This window comes from Arachis hypogaea, chromosome 15, assembly GCF_003086295.3.
Source record: "Arachis hypogaea cultivar Tifrunner chromosome 15, arahy.Tifrunner.gnm2.J5K5, whole genome shotgun sequence".
Lineage (NCBI taxonomy): Eukaryota > Viridiplantae > Streptophyta > Magnoliopsida > Fabales > Fabaceae > Arachis > Arachis hypogaea.
The window spans coordinates 128677306-128697694 of record NC_092050.1 but is presented as its reverse complement, the minus strand read 5'-3'; the positions used below and the strand labels follow the sequence as shown (position 1 = coordinate 128697694).

At 36.2% G+C, this 20389-nt stretch overlaps 1 protein-coding gene across 1 annotated transcript; it reads right to left on the bottom strand.

The window, feature by feature from the left end:
* Nucleotides 1-1180: 1180 nt before the first annotated feature.
* Nucleotides 1181-3817, bottom strand: LOC112750648 (uncharacterized). The gene is made up of 4 exons (XM_025799455.3): nucleotides 3237-3817; nucleotides 2617-2730; nucleotides 2222-2494; nucleotides 1181-1676 (listed from the first exon to the last, which is right to left on the bottom strand). Exons 1-4 carry the CDS (start codon nucleotides 3705-3707, stop codon nucleotides 1476-1478), a joined length of 1059 nt encoding a protein of 352 aa, XP_025655240.1. The 5' UTR covers nucleotides 3708-3817; the 3' UTR covers nucleotides 1181-1475.
* Nucleotides 3818-20389: the final 16572 nt, after the last annotated feature.

The following is a 20389-nucleotide window of genomic DNA, read 5'->3' as shown; positions in this document are numbered from 1 at the left end:
TTTTTTAGAATGAGATGCTCTTCTGTCTCCCCAATAAGGGGTTGCTATCCAAGCTCTTTGAAGAGGTTGATGGGGGTACCTACAAGAAACTCCAATGCTTAAGTCAGTAAGGGTATTAGGCAGTTTTTTGTAGATTGGAGTTCAAAGAATGTTTGGGAGTATCAGGGTATTTATAGTTGTAGGTGAGCCAATAACCACTTTATGAAGTGGTTCCACCTTTAGTGGTGGATAATTATTTCCTTTTATTAGGGAGGTTGTTGAGATCTTCTTTCTAAATAAATAGGAGAGATTATAGGAGTTAGTCATGTGGATAACAGGATAAGTAAGGGTAGGCATGCGTTATCGTGTACAACCTCTTTGAGGTTAGGTAAGTCGCAACGTGGGTCCAAATAGTGTTGATTGGGCTGTTAATTATTTTGGGTTTAGCTCTTGCAATGGATCTAAGTATGAACAACAACAACAACAACAACAACAACAACAACAATAATAATATATAAATATGATAAAAATGTAATAAATTAAACATGTTATAAGTAAAAAGTTTAAACTCGATAGTAAAATAATATTATATAATACAAGAAACAAGAAGTATAGCTCAATAATTAAAAAATTTATAAAAAGTGTAACCTAAAAGGTCTATGTTTAGTGTGAGAGGGAACAAAATCCAAATCTAACTAACTTAATTTTCTTTATAGATGATGATTTCTTTATAGATGATGATGATTAAAATTCAACATGTATAATAATAACAAATATAACTTTATTCAACATAGTAAACAATTTGATCTCTTAATTAGTAATCCTAAATTCAAATGTTCAATTATTAGAAATGTAATTCCTTATTTTTATATATAACTAACTGTATTTTTTAAGAAAGAAAATTACACACCAATAAAGAAAAATCTGTATCATATATGTAATAGATAATTGATACTCTTTTTTTAGATAAATGTCTCATTTTTTATATTCACTGAATATTAATACATTTAAACAAAAAAAAAATTGTCCGACTATATTAATTTTTTTAATAAGCCTAAAAAGGAAAGAAAAAAAAGATAGGAGAGTCGTAGTCGCTTATTTTGAGCATACATCTAGATTAAAATTGGGTAAATAAAACTTTGAATGCATGTCCAATTTCCGACTTGAGCAAGATTATTGCTATATATATACTTGTAGCAAATTCATCTAAACGCACCCAATTCTTATTGCAGCTTAGGATAATTCAGATCCTATTATTCGTGTTGCAATTAAAATCCTGTTCAAGAGAATAACAAAATAGAATAATTTGATATCTTGACATCAAGTTAAGCAGTCCTTCAATCTTCCTCTTTCCAAATGGACAACAAAAATTACATATATTTCTACCACCGAGAGACAAAGGTCTTCCTAGCATTGCTCATTCGGGAAATTATATACAGCAACCAGAGTCCAGAAACTGAGAATGATAATATACCACTATAGTCACAAAAAACATTCTACTTCCATGGACTTGGTTGCCGAGCATCTCTGAAAACAGAAGTGCCCCCAGATGCAGCTGGTGAAGGGGATGAGGCAATATAAGTTCCTGAGACAGACACTGAAGGCAAGTTCATTTGATTCCCCTGATGTCCCGATAAAGCAAAACGTGATGGACTACTACCAGTGGCTGCCAAAGTTGCCCGAGTAGGGTGCGAAACCTTAAAACATAACAATTTAACATTCATACGATTGGACATCAGAAAAATTCAAAGCAATGCAGTATTTATGGGTTTGAACCTGCACTTCCACTTCAACTTGACTTCTACTCATATATTTAGTTAAACATGGCATAACCTCACTCAAATATAATCTCTACTGTATGCACTGGCAAATTTACATATATGTCAAGAAATACAGTTATAGTCAGACTTAGTAACCAGCTGAAAAATATTAGGGACCATTGAGATGCTAGCCTTTGCTTCAAGGAATACAATTATAGTCGGACTTAGGCTCCAAAGTGCCATTGAAACTTTAATTAGCATTGGCATGTAACAAATATAAACCCTAAACCAAAAGGCTCCATAGTGAAGGCTCCTCCTCTATGCAGCATTTTATAATTCAAATATCCATAGATGCATGCCAAAAGCACTACCGTAAGATATCTCCCAATAATAACACTAGTTATAAAAATGGCCAAATCAAAAGACAGACAAATTGCAACACATTTGTGACAGGAGTAATTTTAACATGCAATGTACATTACCACATTCTGTTGAACAGTAGGGGTTCTCCGAAGTGGGGACTCTGAAGATGGTGACATGCTACTTGTCCGAAGCATATGGCGAGAGTGCATATCAGCCTCACCGCCTTCCACATCACCAACAAGATTTCCCTCAGAGCCCAGCCTTGGTGCCATAAGCCTGGTCATAGAACCAGTATCATTCATTCCATCTACTTGAAGTGGAGCAGAAGGGCCACGCATCCCAACCGCTTGCATACTGCTTCGCCTCTTTAACTCTTCCTCTGCATTCAAGATCTGCCAATCAACACAGCCAAACACTTACTATTTTGCAAAAAACGAGGATATCCACATACCAGCCGCCATCCAAACCGAACATTAGGTGAACAAGTTATCTTACATTCCAAACCATAGCTTACCTGCTTCAACACTAGCACCAGATTGTGTTTTTTCGCATTCAAAACTTGCAACTTATCCTCCACTTCCTTTTTCCTTTTCTCCTTTTCACTCAGCTGGTGTACATTGTCAGTTACCTGGCACAATTAACAGATAGCAATCTTAAACAAACAGCACAGATATCACCAACCAAAGAAGAGAATAATAAGCACACAACACAACAATTACTCACAACATATCTGAATTTTCTTAAATCATTGCATAAAAGATCGCATTATATATATATATATATATATATATATATATATATATATATATATATATATATAATGAGAGAGAGAAAAAAAGAGACAGTATAATTAGCAACTATTTTTTGCTAAATTAGAAAACATCAACTAATTATCATTCAAACTGAAATCATCAACTGATATCAACTGTGATATCACAGAAGAAAGCACACATCGCATGAATCACTTGTCGCATATTTGAATCTCCTTAAAAAGAATAAAAAATAAAAAATCCAAAAACAATTAACAACTATTCTTAAACTAACAGAAAATACAGAAAATTTAACCGATTAAAATTCACAGTTAAAACCATTTAAAAAAATCCACGAAAATGTCAGTAAGAATCGGAAGCGTACAGGCTCAGTATGCTTTTCCGTGCAAGGGAAACCGCCATCTCCGGGTTGAGGTGCGACATTCTTTGAGTCGATGAACGCATCAGATCCATCATCCACAGCCATTTTCTTCGGGGAACCACCACCGCCACCTGCGGCGAATTCCGTTTCTTTCCGATCTCCCTCATCGGCCTTGCTCGAAGGCCCTTCGTCATCGTTGTTAGCGGTGGCGGCCTTCGCGGGTTCTTCAGGTTGGATCTCCACAGGACCGTTATCCGCTGTAACGATAGGATCGATATCAGAGTTAGGGTTAGGGTTTGCGGTGGTTGCGGTGGCGGGGGTAGTGGTGCCGTAAAGGCGAGAGAGGGCTTTGGAGCGACGAGCTACGAGGGTTTTGAAGTCTTTGAGGGAGATTTTGGGGTTTGGCATTAACCATCGACGAGGCACGTCCGGTACTCGGTGAAGATTCCCTCTGTAAAGCGAAATTGCCACCATTTTTTCTTTTGTATATCATCATCTACCTCCAAATTAGATTTGAGACTTTATATAGGTTTGCCATTTCCCACCGGAGCCCCAAAAATCCAGTAAATAATTCTTTCTACTATTAGATAAAAATAAATAAACTTTCAAATAAATGAAAATAAGAGTTTTGTCACTCCTTAATAAATTGTTATATATATAAAATAAAATTTAAATTTTTTACTATAAATAAATTAATTGATTAAATGACCAATTTAAATTAGTTAAACAAAGAATTTTGTTGTTCAAATATTTTTTTTTTTTAAATTTAGTCAAATCGCATTATTAGGTATTTAGGAAATTTTTGGATGGAAGACCCAGATTCCATAAATTTAATATTGTTTACAAATTTATTATCTATTATCTATTATATATTTATATTTAGAGAAAATTCTCCTCTCCTCTTCTGCGAGATACTAAAATGACACTCATTTTTTTTTATTTTATAAATGTACATTCTCCTCCCTTTTAATTTTTAAAAAAACCTCATTTTTAATCTATTTTAAATTTTTTGTGTTAACTAATTAATATTAACTTTATTCATTTTTTAAGAAAAAATAAATTATTTTTTGAAAAGATATTAATTAGCAAAAATTTTATTTTTTATTATTAAATTTTGCTTACCAAAATACCTTTTTAATAAATTATTTTTTTATTGATTAAATTGTATTTTTATTAAAATATTTTTTAAAAAAATAATAATTAAATTATTTTTTCTAACATACCTACCTTTCAATAATTTTTTAATTATTAAATTGTGATTTTACCAAAATTTTTGTTAACAATTATTTTTATATTTTACTAAATTTTTTTATATCAATATATATTATTTTAACATTAAATAAAAAAATCTTACCACTGTTAATATATATAACAATTAATATATATTGATATTGAAAAATAATCTTACAAAAATTTTTTATTTAATATTAAAATAATATATATAGATATCAAAAAATTAATAGTAAAATATAAAAAAATTGTTAACAAAAATTTTGATAAAATTATAATTTAATAATTAAAAAATTATTGAAGGGTATTTTAGAAAAAAATTATATAATTATTAAATTTTTTAAAAAATACAATTTAATCAATAAAAAAATAATTTATTAAAAGATATTTTGGTAAGCAAAATTTATAAAAAATAAAATTTTTACTAATGGGTATTTTTTTAAAAATTAATTTATTTTTTCTTAAAAAATGGATAAAGTTAACATTAGTTAACATAAAAAGTTTAAAATAGATTAAAGAGGAGGTTTTTTAAAAGTTAGAAGAGAGAAAAATGTATATTTATAAAATAGAGGAGAGGGGAGTGTCATTTTAGCATCTCACAGGGGAGAGGAGTGTAATTTTCTCATATATTTATTATATTATCAATACTGTTATATGTACAAGTTTTTTTGTCAACTAAATCCAATCAAGTTAGCTCGGCAATAATTAAAAACACTTAAAAAAACGTGTGCACATACGCTACATTAACGCTAATTCAAAGTACGCGGATTTTGTTCTTCTTCTACTCTCATCCTAAAACCCTTTCTTCTACTCTGAGTCCAAAACCTTTCACCTTAATCTTCAGATTTCAAAATCTTTTAAAATGAAAGCACAAAAACTCGAACGAACCCTAAGAAAAAAGAAACAGACGATTATTCGAGGTAATGAGTTCGATTCTTCTTCATTTTGTTTTTCAGTATTGCTTTTCTTTTTTCTTACGTGCTTTGATTCTGTCTGTGTGTTAAGTTTCATATTATGTATTCTATATTTCAATGTTTATGTTATGTCTTTGATTCTGTATTTCAATGCTGAATTTCATAATGTGTGTGCTGTCTTTAAATGTTTGTGTGCTAAGGTCTACTATTTGTGTGTTGTGTTTTATTCTTTGTGTGCTTTGGCTTATTGTATGATTTTACTCATGAAATGCAACACATCTCTAACGATCACAAATGAGCATATATTTTGTTGCTACATCTCTCAAGACCAGATGTTGCTGAGAGGTGAGTTTCCTTGTTTGTGTTCTAGAATAGCTAATTGTTGTGATGTATTTTGTATTTTATGTGTTGAGAACTGACGATCGGATTTCTACTGGTAAAGAATTTCACAAACAAGTTCTCGTTGCTAGTATAGTTTTTAAACCAACAGAGAATTCTTTTGTACAAAAGTTTTGGTTGTCACTTAAGCAAACCCAATAAAAATAAACCGAAGTATTTAAACTTCGGGTCGTCTCTCAAGAAATTGCAGGGAAGTATGATTTATTATTGGTTATAAAAAAGTATCTTTTTGGGTTTTTTGAAATAGGGAACAAGGAAATAAATTGGCAAGAAAGTAAATTAATAACTAGAAAAACTCTTGGCAAGGTATCAAAACTGGACGTCCTATCCTAGTTATCCTTATCAATTGTGACAATAATTGTTCATTGCTCCCACTTAGTTAACCCTTACCGAATAAAGGAAAGTCAAGTGGACTAATCAATTTGATTCCTCAAGTCCTACTCAACTCCTAAGGAAAGACTAGCTTTAGAGGGATCCAAATCAACTAGCAACTTACAATTATCAATCAACAAGGAGTTTGATAACACAAGAGTCTCCAATTACTCAACCAAAGCCAAGAATCATAAAAATCTAACTTAAAACCCTCCCAATCATTTTGTCAAACACTTGTAAGGCATAATATAAAAACATAAGTAAAAGAAGCAATAAACATGAAATACCTCAAAGTGCATTAATAAGGAAAATCAAATCTAACATGAAGAGTTCATAAACCAAATTGTCAACATAAAGTAATCAACAAGGAAAATAAATAAACTAGATGCTAGAACAAATAAAAGTAGAAGAGAAACTAAATTAAAGGAACATTGAACCTGGAATTGAGAAGAAATAAACCTAAAACTAAGAGAAATCCTAAAACCTAGAGAGAGGAGAGTCCTCTCTCTCTCTAGAAAACTACATCTAAAATCTAAAATTGAATAATGAGAAGTTGTATGAATGAATTCCTTGATTTCCCCACTCTGCAGCCTTTAATCTGTGTTTTCTGGGCCAAAAACTGGGTCAAAAGGAGCCCAGAAATCGCCCCCAGCGTTTTCTGATACGTCCAGCACATGGCTCTGTCACGCGTACGTGTCGTCCACGCGTGCGCATTGCCTAACAGCGTGGCAACCATGGCAAATTATATATCATTTCGAAGCCCCAAATGTTAGCTTTCAAACGCAACTAAAACCGCCTCATTTGGACCTTTTTAGCTCAAGTTATGGTCAGCTAAGTACGAAGAGGTCAGGTTGGACAGCTTAGCAATTCCTTCAATTTCTTGTATTCCTTCCACTTTTGCATGCTTCCTTTCCATCCTCTAAGCCATTCCTGCCCTATAAACCCTGAAATCACTTAACACACATATCAAGGCATCGAATGGTAATAAGAGGGGATTAAACATAGCAAATTTAAGGCCAAAGAAGCATGTTTTCAATCATAGCACAAAATTAGGAAGGAAAATGTAAAACCATGCAATTAGTATGAATAAGTGTGCAAAGACTTAATAAAAACCACTCAATTGAGCACAAGATAAACCATAAAATAGTGGTTTATCAATCTCCCCACACTTAAACATTAGCATGTCCTCATGCTATGCTCAAGAGAAGCTATAAAGGAGTGAAGAGGAATGGTGAAACTTATGAAATGCAACCTAGCTATATGAATGCAACTACATGCAAAAATGCTTCTACCTACTTGGTTAAAAGTAAACAAATTCTCCAAGACAAACATAAATCAGATTCCACTAATTCAAATCACACAATAAAGACAAGTAAACATGTAAGAAGATAGCTCATGAAATCCGGGAACATAGAATCAAGCATTGAACCCTCACTGATAGTGTATATCACTCTAGTCGCTCAAGTGTCTAGGGTTAATTCACTCTACTCTTCTCTAGTTATGCTCTCTAGACTTTGTTCTTCATCTAACCAATCAACAAAAATTTAGTATACCAATGCAACATCATGAGGTCTTTTCAAGATTGTAATGGGGCTAAGGTAAGGGTGAGGATATATGTATGGCCAAGTGAGCTATAATATGAATCTTTGACTAACCTAAGCTTTCACCTAACACACACAAACTCTCTATGTAATTCTAAAATCATGCCTAGCTACCCATAATTCCCACTTTTGTATCACATACTCATGTACCAAATTTTTCTTTAATTTTATCACATATGCATTGATCTTTTATTAAACTTAGCATTAGGGTAATTTTGTCCCCTTATTTATTTATTGTCATATTTAATTTTTTTTTTAATCATAAAAGCAAACATAATGTATCAATGCACATGAGTATTTTTTTTCTTTTAATTTTTCTGGTCTCACATGAGTATGCACCCAAATTCCCAATATTTTGTCAATAAGACACAGTACACGTTCGTCAACCTAAGTTCCCACAGTTTCCCACACTTAGTTGATACACAATCTCTATCTTAAGCTAACCAAAGATTCAATTGGGGTAATTAATTGTTTTTCTGCTTAAGGCTAGTGATGTGGTAAAATATAGAACAATAGGGGATTAAAAGGCTCAAAGTGGCAAACAAGGTTGATTGAAAGGGTAGGCTATTTGGGATAAGTGAGCTAATGACAAATGATGGCCTCAATCATATGCAAGCATGTAAATACACTAAACAATGGACATATAGAATGAAACAAAGCAAAGATTGCAATCATAGAGAATAGAACACACAAGAATAAAATATTATGGTTAAATAATGTAACCATATAATTAAGCTCAAATTTTACAGGTTGTGTGTTCTTAGCTATAATTCATATTCCAAATTACAATCTTCAGACAAGTTTAACACAAATTTTTCAATTTAAATTAGTGAAATACTATAAAAAAGGTCTTGAAAAAGAATTTATCACTCCAACCAAGTAGTGGTAGAAGAACATGCACAAAACCAAACAAATATGCAATCAAACATGCAAATGTAACAACTAATTTAACAAGAAAAATTAAACATTGGTGTTGAAATAGGAAATAACTAACACATGGAAGTCGGTATCGACCTCCCCACACTTAAAGATTGCACCGTCCTCGGTGATTGCTAAGATGTGCAAGTGGACGGGCTGCTCCAACTAATGCTTTTCTCTCCAAAGAATGTGCGTAGGGACTTGTCTGTCGCCCCATTGAGAAGCTTTTCCCTTCCCTTCTCGGTGGCCATCCTGAAAGAAGAGGAAAAAGAAGAAAAGTAACCCAGAAATAAAGATAAGAAAACAAATAAAGTATGAGTGGGTTCATGCCAAATAATGAGGGTCTCAATTATATGGTAGCTACAACATGTACGTGAGAAAACAGTATAAGCAAATGGCATATCAATTAAATTCATGTCAATGCAAAAGGAATACAAATATCATAAAAGATTAGTATTGACTTAAATAATATTACCCAACAGTGTAAAACAAGTCACTAAGCACCAAAATAATACCAGAAAAGGTATAACAGTTGAATAAGAACATTTAACACCAATGGTAAAATAATAAACTTAGAAAAGAAAATAAAACACGCACAAGATGTAAATGAAATGAACGAAAGTATGTAAATGTAATAAAGAAAATAGAATGAAAGATAATAAGGATGAGAAGTTAAAGAGATGAAGAAGAAGTAAGTAAGAAAGGAGGAAGAAAGAAGGAGAAAAGAGAGAAGAAAGGAGAAAGGAATGAAAAACGGGACGTGACTCGTACGCGTGCATCATGCGTACGCGTGAAAACTGAGTTGGTCATTTGACGTGTAAGCGTCTGGCACGCATACGCGTGGCTGGTCTTAAAGTGAAAGGACGCACATGCATTAGGACGCGTACGCGTGAGGTGATTTTGTGCCTCTAGCACAATTCCAGCGCGAGGTCAGCACAACTCTCGGGTCAAACACCCATTTACGCCGATTGACATGTCCATGCATGCGCGTGCTTGACGCGTACGCATGGTTCGAATTGTGTGCAGAGCACACCAGTCGTACGATTCCATCACAACTTTCTGTTCGTTGGATGGGATAGCAAAACTGGGAATCGACGCCCACGCGTGGCCTACGCGCACACATGGGTTGCCCCTTTTTTATTTTTTTTATTTTTTATTTTTATTTTTTATGCAGAATGCAGATGAATATGCAGAAATTATGAATGAACACTAATAAAAATAAAATAAAATAAAACTAAGAATAAAAATGAAAGATCATACCATGGTGGGTTGTCTCCCACCTAGCACTTTTAGTTATTGTCCTTAAGTTGGACATTTGGTGAGCTCCTTGTCATGGAGGCTTGTGCTTGAACTCATCCAGGAATCCCCACCAGTGTTTGTAATTCCAATAGCCTCCGGGATCCCACACTAGTTGCATAAAGCCTTTAAGCAAGTTAAAGCAAGTGACAAGACTCCAGGAGTGTTGATTTTCAGAATGAATTTTGGGGTCCCAAACCTTGCTTTTGCACCCGTCTTCTTGTTGATCACTATTGTTCCACTTGGGTGGTGAGCAATCGGAATTCTCACGGAGACATCCAAACAACTTCCTAGACCCATTCAATTGAGACTTATACCAACCATTGCACTTAGACTTGGAGCGTGCAACCATATTGAACCTTGCAGGACGATTCCTACCATTAACCATCTCCCTCTTACTCTTAAAGCCACAAATATTCCTAAGTTGACCATCCGTCTCAAGCAAACCATATTCAAGTGGCATGAGAAAGCTAAGGCATATGAATTTTACCCACTTGAATGTTGTGAAGGATGATGGTGACTTAGGGGAAGAGGCCTCCAGCAACTTTGGCAAGGTGATTTCAAGCTCTACTCCTTTGTGCTCTTCTTTGACAACTTTCACCTCTTTGCAAGCTTTTGTAATATTAACCTCTTCCTCTAGTTCAATGGGAGAGAGTTCAATTATAGGTAAAAACTCATTAATTAGTGAACTTTTCTCATGATCAACCGCTTCCAAGTCTTCAACCATGATATACCTTGGAGGTTGTACACCCTCCTCAACATCAAATTCAACGGTCTTGGAAGGAGGCTCTATGACTTGAGGTTCAAATGGAGGTTCCGCATCTCCTAAATCCTCAACCACTTCTTCTTCTTCAGTAATTTCGGCTTTCTCCACTTGCTCTAGTACAAAATCCAGCTCCTCCTTGTTGACTTCCACCTCTTGACAACTTCCTTCAAGGGTCTCTCCTACCTCCACCTTTAGGGCCTCCTCTAGCATCTTGTGAAGTATGAATTTGCGACACCGATCCCTTCTCTCTTGTTCTGGGTCAGTAGCATAATTGGGATCATGTTGCTCTTGGACTGATGGATATAGGTATTCTTGCACGAAGGGTGGTGGTGCAGTAAAGCTTGAGGGTTGATTGCTGGAGGTATTCGATGATCCAAGCTGGGAGACGAGAGTGTGTGTAGCAGAAGTTAGACCAGTAAGTGTGCTCTCCAAGGTCTTTTGTCCTTGTGCAAAAGATTGAAGCATCTCATCATAGGAAGAGGAAAGGGGGCAATTATTTTGGAATTGGGGTGGTTCTATGTATGGCTCATAAGGCTCTTGGTATGATGGGTAAGGGTTAGGGTCATATGGAGGTGAATGGTGAAAAGGGGCTTATGAGTATGGTGGTTCAAAACTATGTTGAGGAGGGGGTTCATGGGCATGTGATGGGGCTTGTTGGTAACTAAAAGGGGGTCCATCATATCCATCGTCTTGGTACGCACCCTGGAATGGCTCTTGACCATAGTAATTTGGTGGAGGTTAGTTGTTACGAAAGGGTCCACCATAACTATTGTCTTGGAATGCAATGTAGAATTGTTGCTGCTCATAGTGCATCGGAGGAGGTTGTTGCCAAGAGGGTTGATCAAATCCTTGTGGCTCCTCCCATCTTTGATAGTCCCAACCTTGATGCATGCTGCAACATAATTTGAACTAAACTCATGGCCAAAGGGGTGAGAATTCATAGTAGCAAGTAAAAGCAAAAACTAATAAAAATTAATGAAAATAAACTCCTAAAACTAGAAACATTAGTAAAGAAACGAAAAAGCAAATATTTACAATAACCAATAATAAAGCACACGTTTGCAATTCCCTGGCAACGGCGCCATTTTGACGATCGGATTTCTGCTGGTAAAGAATTTCACAAATAAGTTCTTGTTGCTAGTATAGTTTCTAAACCAACAGAGAATCCTTTCATACAAAAGTTTTGGTTGTCACTTAAGCAAACCCAATAAAAATAAACCGAAGTATTTAAACATCGGGTCGTCTCTCAAGGAATTTCAGGGAAGTATGATTTATTATTGGTTATGGAAAAGTATCTTTTTGGGTTTTTTGAAATAGGGAACAAGGAAATAAATTGGCAAGAAAGTAAATTAATAACTAGAAAAACTCTTGGCAAAGTATGAAAACTGGACGTCCTATCCTAGTTATCCTTATCAATTGTGACATCAATTGTTCATTGCTCCCACTTAGTTAACCCTTACCGAATAAAGAAAAGTCAAGTGGACTAATCAATTTGATTCCTCAAGTCCTACTCAACTCCTAAGGAAAGACTAGCTTTAGAGGGATCCAAATCAACCAGCAACTTACAATTATCAATCAACAAGGAGTTTGATAACACAAGAGTCTCCAATTACTCAACCAAAGCCAAGAATCATAAAAATCTAACTTAAAACCCTCCCAAGCATTTTGTCAAATACTTGAAAGGCATAACATAAAAACATAAGTAGAAGAAGCAATAAACATGAAATACCTCAAAGTGCATTAAAAAGGAAAATCAAATCTAACATGAAGAGTTCATAAACCAAATTGTCAACATAAAGTAATCAACAAGGAAAATAAATAAACTAGATGCTAGAACAAATAAAAGTAGAAGAGAAACTAAATTAAAGGAATATTGAACCTGGAATTGAGAAGAAATAAACCTAAAACTAAGAGAAATCCTAAAACCTAGAGAGAGACTCTCTAGAAAACTACATCTAAAACCTAAAATTGAATAATGAGAAGTTGTATGAATGAAATCCTTGATTCCCCCACTCTGCAGCCTTTAATATGTGTTTTTTGGGCCGAAAACTGGGTCAAAAGAAGCCCAGAAATTGCCCCCAGTGTTTTCTGATACGTCCAACACGTGGCTCTGTCACGCGTACGCGTGGATTGAACTTTTGCCAGGTCACGCGTACGTGTGATCTATGCGTGCGCATCGCCTAACAGCATGGCAACTATGGAAAATTACATATTATTTCGAAGCCCTGGATGTTAGCTTTCCAACGCAACTAAAACTGCCTCATTTGGACCTTTTTACCTCAAGTTATGGTCAGTTAAGTACGAAGAGGTCAGGTTGGACAGCTTAGCAATTCCTTCAATTTCTTATATTCCTTCCACTTTTGCATGCTTCCTTTCCATCCTCTAAGCCATTCCTACTCTATAAACCCTGAAATCACTTAACACACATATCAAGGCATCAAATGGTAATAAGAAGGGATTAAACATAGCAAATTTAAGGCCAAAGAAGCATGTTTTCAATCATAACACAAAATTAGGAAGGAAAATATAAAACCATGCAATTAGTATGAATAAGTGTGCAAAGACTTTATAAAAACCACTCAATTGAGCACAAGATAAACCATAAATAGTGGTTTATCAAGAACCAAATATTGTGTGCTTGCATGTTCTCTTACACACTTTTATATAGATTAATTAAAACTAATATAATCGATGTTTTAGTAAAAGAGAACAAGTTATAGATGTTCCTCAACATCCACCCCTTTCACATGTAACATCTGGCATTGAGGCGTAAAAGAAAAAAACTGTTGACTCAGTAACTAAAGATCAGACAGATGCTGCTGAGAGGTGAATTCTCTAATTTTATGTGCTAGAATAGCTAATTGTTGTGCTGTACTTTGTATTTTATATGTTGAGCAGCAAAATTTCTTTTGTGTAACCAAATTCTTTTATTTTTGTATAGTTTCACTAAAGCTAATTGGTGCACGAAATCACAATCACACTTTTACAATTCCGCACAACTAACCAGCAAGTGCACTGGGTCGTCCAAGTAATACCTTACGTGAGTAAGGGTCGATCCCACGGAGATTGTCGGCTTGAAGCAAGCTATGGTTATCTTGTAACTCTTAGTCAGGATATCAATAATAATTCTCAGTTTTAATTGGAATGAGTAAAAGAGCATGGATTAAATAATACTTGTTATGCAGTAATGGAGAACAGGTTGAGGTTTTGGAGATGCTCTGTCTTCTGAATCTCTGCTTTCCTACTGTCTTCTTCTTCACGCACGCAAGGCTCCTTCCATGGCAAGCTATATGTTGGTGGATCACCATTGTCAATGGCTACCATCCGTCCTCTCAGTGAAAATGGTCCAGCTACGGGTTTCATAGGGCTAATCATCTGTCGGTTCTCACTAGTGTTGGAATAAGATCCATTGATCCCTTTGCACACTGTCACTGCACCCAACATTTATGAGTTTGAAGTTCGTCACAGTCATCCCTTCCCGGATCCTACTCGAAATACCACAGACAAGGTTTAGACTTTCCGGATCTCAAGAATGCTGCCAATTGATTCTAGCTTATACCACGAAGATTCTAATCTCACATATTTGAATGCTCTGTTGTCAGGAGAGGCAATTAAACTCGTGAACCAGGAACCAAAGAGATACACACTCAATCTAAGGTAGAACGGAAGTGGTTGTCAAGCATGCGTTCATAGGTTGAGAATGGTGATGAGTGTCACAGATCATCACATTCATCATGTTGAAGTGCGAGTGAATATCTTAGAATAGAAACAAGCGTGATTGAATGGAAAATAGTAGTAATTGCATTAATCCATCGAGACACAACAGAGGTCCTCACCCCCAACCATGGAGTTTAGAGACTCATGCCGTAGAAGATATAAAATTCAGATGTAAAAATGTCGTGATGATCGAAATAAATCTCTAAAAGTAGTTTTTATACTCAACTAGTAACCTAGGTTTACAGAAAATGAGTAAGCTAAGATAGATAGTGTAGAAATCCACTTTCGGGGCCCACTTGGTGTGTGTTTGGGCTGAGCACTGAAGCTTTCACGTGCATAGGCTATTCTTGGCATTGAACTCCAACTTTTGTGCCAGTTTGGGCGTTTAACTCCAACTTTTATGCCAGCTCTGGCGTTTAACGCCAGAAAAGGGTAAGGAGCTGGCGTTTAAACGCTAGTTTGCGCTACCAAATCTCGAGCCAAGTATGGACTATTATATATTGCTGGAAAGCCCAAGATGTCTATTTTCCAACACAATTGAGAGCGCATCAATTGGACTTATGTTGCTCCAGAAAATATATTTCGAGTGCAAGGAGGTCAGAATCCAACAGCATCTGTAGTGCTTTCTTAGCCTCTGAATCAGATTTTCGCTCAGGTCCCTCAATTTCAGCCAGAAAATACCTGAAATTATAGAAAAATACACAAACTCATAGTAAAATCTAGAAATATGATTTTTGCATAAAAACTAATAAAAATATAATAAAAAGTAACTAAAACATACTAAAAACTACATGAAAATATCACCAAAAAGCGTATAAAATATCCGCTCATCACATCACCAAACTTAAACTGTTGCTTGTCCTCAAGAAACTAGACAAATAAAATAGGATAAAAAGAGGATCAAGTTGCAATAGAATCCCAGTGTTTTAAGTGAAGCTCAAATTCTAATCAGATGAGCGGGGCAAGTAGCTTTTTGCTTCTGAACAGTTTTGGCATCTCACTTTATCCTTTGAAGTTCAGAATGATTGGCATCTATAGGAACTTAGAATTCAGATAGTGTTATTGATTCTTCTAGTTTAATGTGTTGATTCTTGAACACAGCTACTTTATGAGTCTTGGCTGTGACCCTAAGCATCTTGTTTTCCAGTAATACTACAGGATACATAAATGCCACAGGCACATAACTGGGTGAACCTTTTTAGATTGTGACTCAGCTTTGCTAAAGTTCCCAGTTAGAGGTATCCAGAGTTCTTAAGCACACTCTTTTGCTTTGGATCACGACTTTAACCACTCAGTTTCAAGCTTTTCACTTGGACCTGCATGCCACAAGCACATGGTTAGGGACAGCTTGATTCAGCCGCTTAGGCCAAGATTTTATGCCGTTAGGCCCTCCTATCCATTAATGCTCAAAGCCTTTGATCCTTTTTACCCTTGCCTTTTGGTTTAAATGGCTATTGGCTTTTTCTGCTTGCTTTTTTTTTCGCAAGCTTTGTTCTTCACTGCTTTTTCTTGCTTCAAGAATCAATTTCATGATTTTTCAGATTATCAATAACATTTCTCTTTTTTCATCATTCTTTCAAGAGCCAACAATTTTAACATTCATAAACTTCACTATAAAAAATATGCACTGTTCAAGCATTCATTCAGAAAATAAAAAGTATTGCCACCACAAATAAATAATTTTGAATTCTTCTCTTAAAAACTCGAAATAATTGCATCTTTACTCAAAGAATCTACTATTTTATTCATGTTTAATGATGAAGTGAAAAATAAATTATAGCTTACTTGGAGATAAAAAATAAAAATAAAATTAAAGATAAAGACCCTAATTACTAATATTCATATAATTCTTAAGATAGGTTTCTAATAATAAAAGTTATCACAGAGTTAAGATTAGGACTCAACAACCTTTATTTTGGGAGATGGATGCTCCTTCAATCTGTGGGGTGTCTGGTCCCTCAAGGGAGAGCCTCTGGCGCTTTAGCTCCTGTAGCTCACGCCCTTGCTTTTCTTGCTCCTTAAGCAGTTTGCAGAGCATGCTATTTTGATTTTGCTGTTCTTCCTTAAGTTGATCCATAGCTTCTTACAGCTTGGTGACAGATGCTTCTAGGCGGGTCCAGTAGTCAATCTGAGGGATTTCTAGGAGGAACTCCTGCGCCCTCCTTTTGATGGAGTTATCTTGCACTTGTTGTCCTTCCATTGACTTCTTGGTGATTGGATGCTCGACTGGGATGAACTCATCTACTCCCATCTTCACCCCAGCATCTTTACATAGCAGAGAGATTAAGCTTGGGTAAGCCAATTTGGCTTCAGTGGAGTTCTTATTCGTAATTGTGTAAATCTCACAAGAAATCAAATGATGAATCTCCACTTCGTTTTCCAGCATAATACAATGGACCATCACTGCTCTTTTGACAGTGACCTTAGAGCGGTTGCTAGTGGGCAATATAGAGTGCCCAATGAAGTCCAGCCAGCCCCTAGCGACTGGTTTGAGATCTCCTCTCTTGAGTTGGTTTGGGACACCTTTTGAGTTAGTTATCCACTTGGCTCCAGGGAGGCATATGTCCTCTAGAACTTGGTCCAACCGTTCATCCATTCTCACCATTCTCCTATTAAAGGATTCCGGATCATCTTGCAGTTGAGGCAGCTTGAAGACCTCTCTTATTTTGTTAAGATGGAAGTAAATAATCCTCCCTCTGACCATAGTTCGAAAGGTATGGAAGGCAGTTCCAGTTATTCTCTGCTTATCTGTCAGCCACAGATTTGAGTAGAATTCCTGAACCATGTTTCTTCCCACCTTTGTCTCAGGATTAGCTAGAATTTCCCAGCCTCTGTTTTGAATCTGCTCTTGGATCTCCGAATATTTGTCTTCTTTCAGATCGAATTTAACTTCCGGGATCACTGACCTCAGACCCATTATTTTGTAGTAATGGTCTGCATGTTCTTTGGTTAAAAACCTCTCTTGATTCCAAAGTGGCTTTAGAGTATTCTCTTTCTTTCCTCTATAAGTGGTTTGTTTTTCTTTAGGAGCCATGATCTTAATGAGTCTTAGCTCGATGATCACAGAAAAACACACCAAACTTAGAGGTTTGCTTGTCCTCAAGCAAAAGAAATGAAAGGAGAGGAATAGGAGGAGACAGATTCGAATGGTGGAGGACTGGGGATGGCCGAACGTGTATTTAAAAGTGGAGGGGTAGAGTTTCGAAAATTTTGAAAAAGATGTGATAGAAAGATATGATTGGTAAAAAAATGAATCATGGGATGAAAAAGATGAGATTTTAAAATTCAAAATATATGAAAAAGGTATAAAGAAGTTAAATCTGAAAATTTGTTGATGCATCTAAGAATTAAAAGAAGATATGATGAGTTGGAAAAGATTTGGAAAGGAATTGAAAAGATAAATGAGTTTTTGAAAGAGATTTGGGAAGGATTTGAAAGAAAATTGAAAAGGGATTTAGAAGATTATTAAATATTTGAAAATTGAGTGTGATTGATGAAAATTTGTAACATGTTTATGCAGAAAATTATGAATTAAAACATGAAAGTTTGAAAAAATTTGAAGTGGAAACAAAATCTCCTCCCCCTGCCTTTTCTGGCGTTAAACGCCCATATGTTGGCCATTGTGGGCGTTTAAACCATGGTACTTCCTAAATGGCAAAGAGTTGCTCATCCGGAAAGGTCTCAGAGATCTCAGTAGGAGGGAGGGATGCCCCTGCTACTGGTTCTATCCGGGATAGGTGATCAGCTACCTGGTTCTCTGTCCCTTTTCTGTCTCTTATTTCTATATCAAACTCTTGCAGAAGTAATACCCATCTTATGAGCCTGGGTTTTGAATCCTGCTTCATGAGTATATATTTAAGAGCAGCATGGTCAGTGTAGACAATCACTTTTGATCCTACTAAATAGGATATAAACTTGTCAATGGCATAAACCACTGCAAGCAGCTCTTTTTCTGTGGTTGTGTAATTCTTATGTGCATCATTTAGAACACGGTTGGCATAGTATATGACGTGTAGAAGCTTGTTATGCCTTTGTCCTAATACTGCACCAATAGCATGGTCACTTGCATCACACATTAACTCGAATGGTAATGTCCAGTCTGGTGCAGAAATGATAGGTGCTGTGACCAACTTAGCCTTCAGAGTCTCAAAGGCCTGCAAACACTCTGTGTCAAAGACAAATGGTGTATCAGCAGCCAGCAGATTACTCAGAGGTTTTGCGATTCTTGAAAAATCCTTTATAAACCTCTTGTAGAATCATGCATGTCCCAAAAAGCTTCTGATTGCCTTAACATTGGTGGGTGGTGGTAATTTTTCAATTACCTCTACCTTAGCTTGATCCATCTCTATTCCTTTGTTCAAAATTTTATGCCCAAGGACAATTCCTTCAGTCACCATAAAGTGACATTTTTTCCAGTTTAAAACCAGGTTAGTCTCTTAGCACCTTTTCAGAACAAGTGCTAAATGATCAAGACAGGAGCTAAATGAGTCTCCAAATACTGAGAAGTCATCCATGAAGACTTCCAGAAATTTTTCCACCATATAAGAGAAAATAGAGAGCATGCATCTCTGAAAGGTTGCAGGTGCATTGCACAGACCAAAAGGCATCCTTCTGTAGACAAATACTCCAGATGGACATGTGAATGCTGTTTTCTCCTGATCTTGATGATCTACTGTAATTTGGTTATAACCTAAATAGCCATCCAAAAAGCAGTAATAGTCATAACCTGCTAGTCTTTCTAGCATATGGTCTATGAATGGTAAAGGAAAATGATCCTTTCAGGTGGCTGTATTGAGCCTTCTGTAGTCAATACACATACGCCACCCTGTAACTGTTCTTGTAGGAACCAGTTCATTTTTTTATTATGAATCACTGTCATACCTCCCTTTTTTGGGACGACTTGGACAGGGTCCACCCAGGGGCTATCAGAAATAGGATAAATAATTTCAGCCTCTAGTAATTTAGTAACCTCTTTCTGCACCACTTCCTTCATGGCCAGATTTAACCGCCTCTGTGGTTGAACCACTGGCCTAGCATCATCCTCCAATAGGATCTTGTGCATGCATCTGGCTGGGCTAATGCCCTTAAGGTCACTTATGGACCACCCAAGAGCTGTCTTGTGTGTCCTTAGCACCTGAAGTAGTGCTTTCTCTTCCTGTGGCTCTAAGGCAGAGCTTATGGTCACAGGAAAAGTGTCATCTTCTCCTAGAAATGCATATTTCAGGAATGGTGGTAGTGGTTTGAGCTCGGGTTTAGGAGGCCTCACCTCTTCCTGAAGAGTTTTCAGAGGTTCTTCTGTTTTCTCTGGTTCCTCCAGATCAGGCTGAACATCTTTAAAGATGTTCTCTAGCTCTGATTCGAGACTTTCAGTCATATTGATCTCTTCCACCAAGGAGCCAATAATATCAATGCTCATGCAGGCATTTGCTGTGTCTGGATGCTGCATAGCTTTGACAGCATTTAACTTGAACTCCTCCTCATTGACTCTCAAGGTTACTTCCCCTTTTTAGACATCAATGAGAGTTCGTCCAGTTGCTAGGAAGGGTCTTCCTAGAATGAGAGTTGCACTCTTGTGCTCCTCCATTTCTAGCACTACAAAGTCAGCGGGGAAGGCAAATGATCCAACCTTGACAATCATGTCCTCAATTATGCCTGATGGATATTTAATGGAGCCATCAGCAAGTTGGAGGCATATTCGGGTTGGCTTGACTTCTTCAGTCAAGCCAAGCTTTCTGATAGTGGATACAGGTATTAGGTTGATGCTTGCCCCAAGATCACATAGAGCTGTCTTGGTACAAGTGCCCTCTAATGTGCATGGTATCATATAGCTTCTGGGATCCTTAAGCTTCTCTGGTAAGGTTTTTAGAATGACTGCACTGCATTCTTCAGTGAGGAAAACTTTTTCAGTTTCTCTCCAATCCTTCTTATGACTTAAGATCTCTT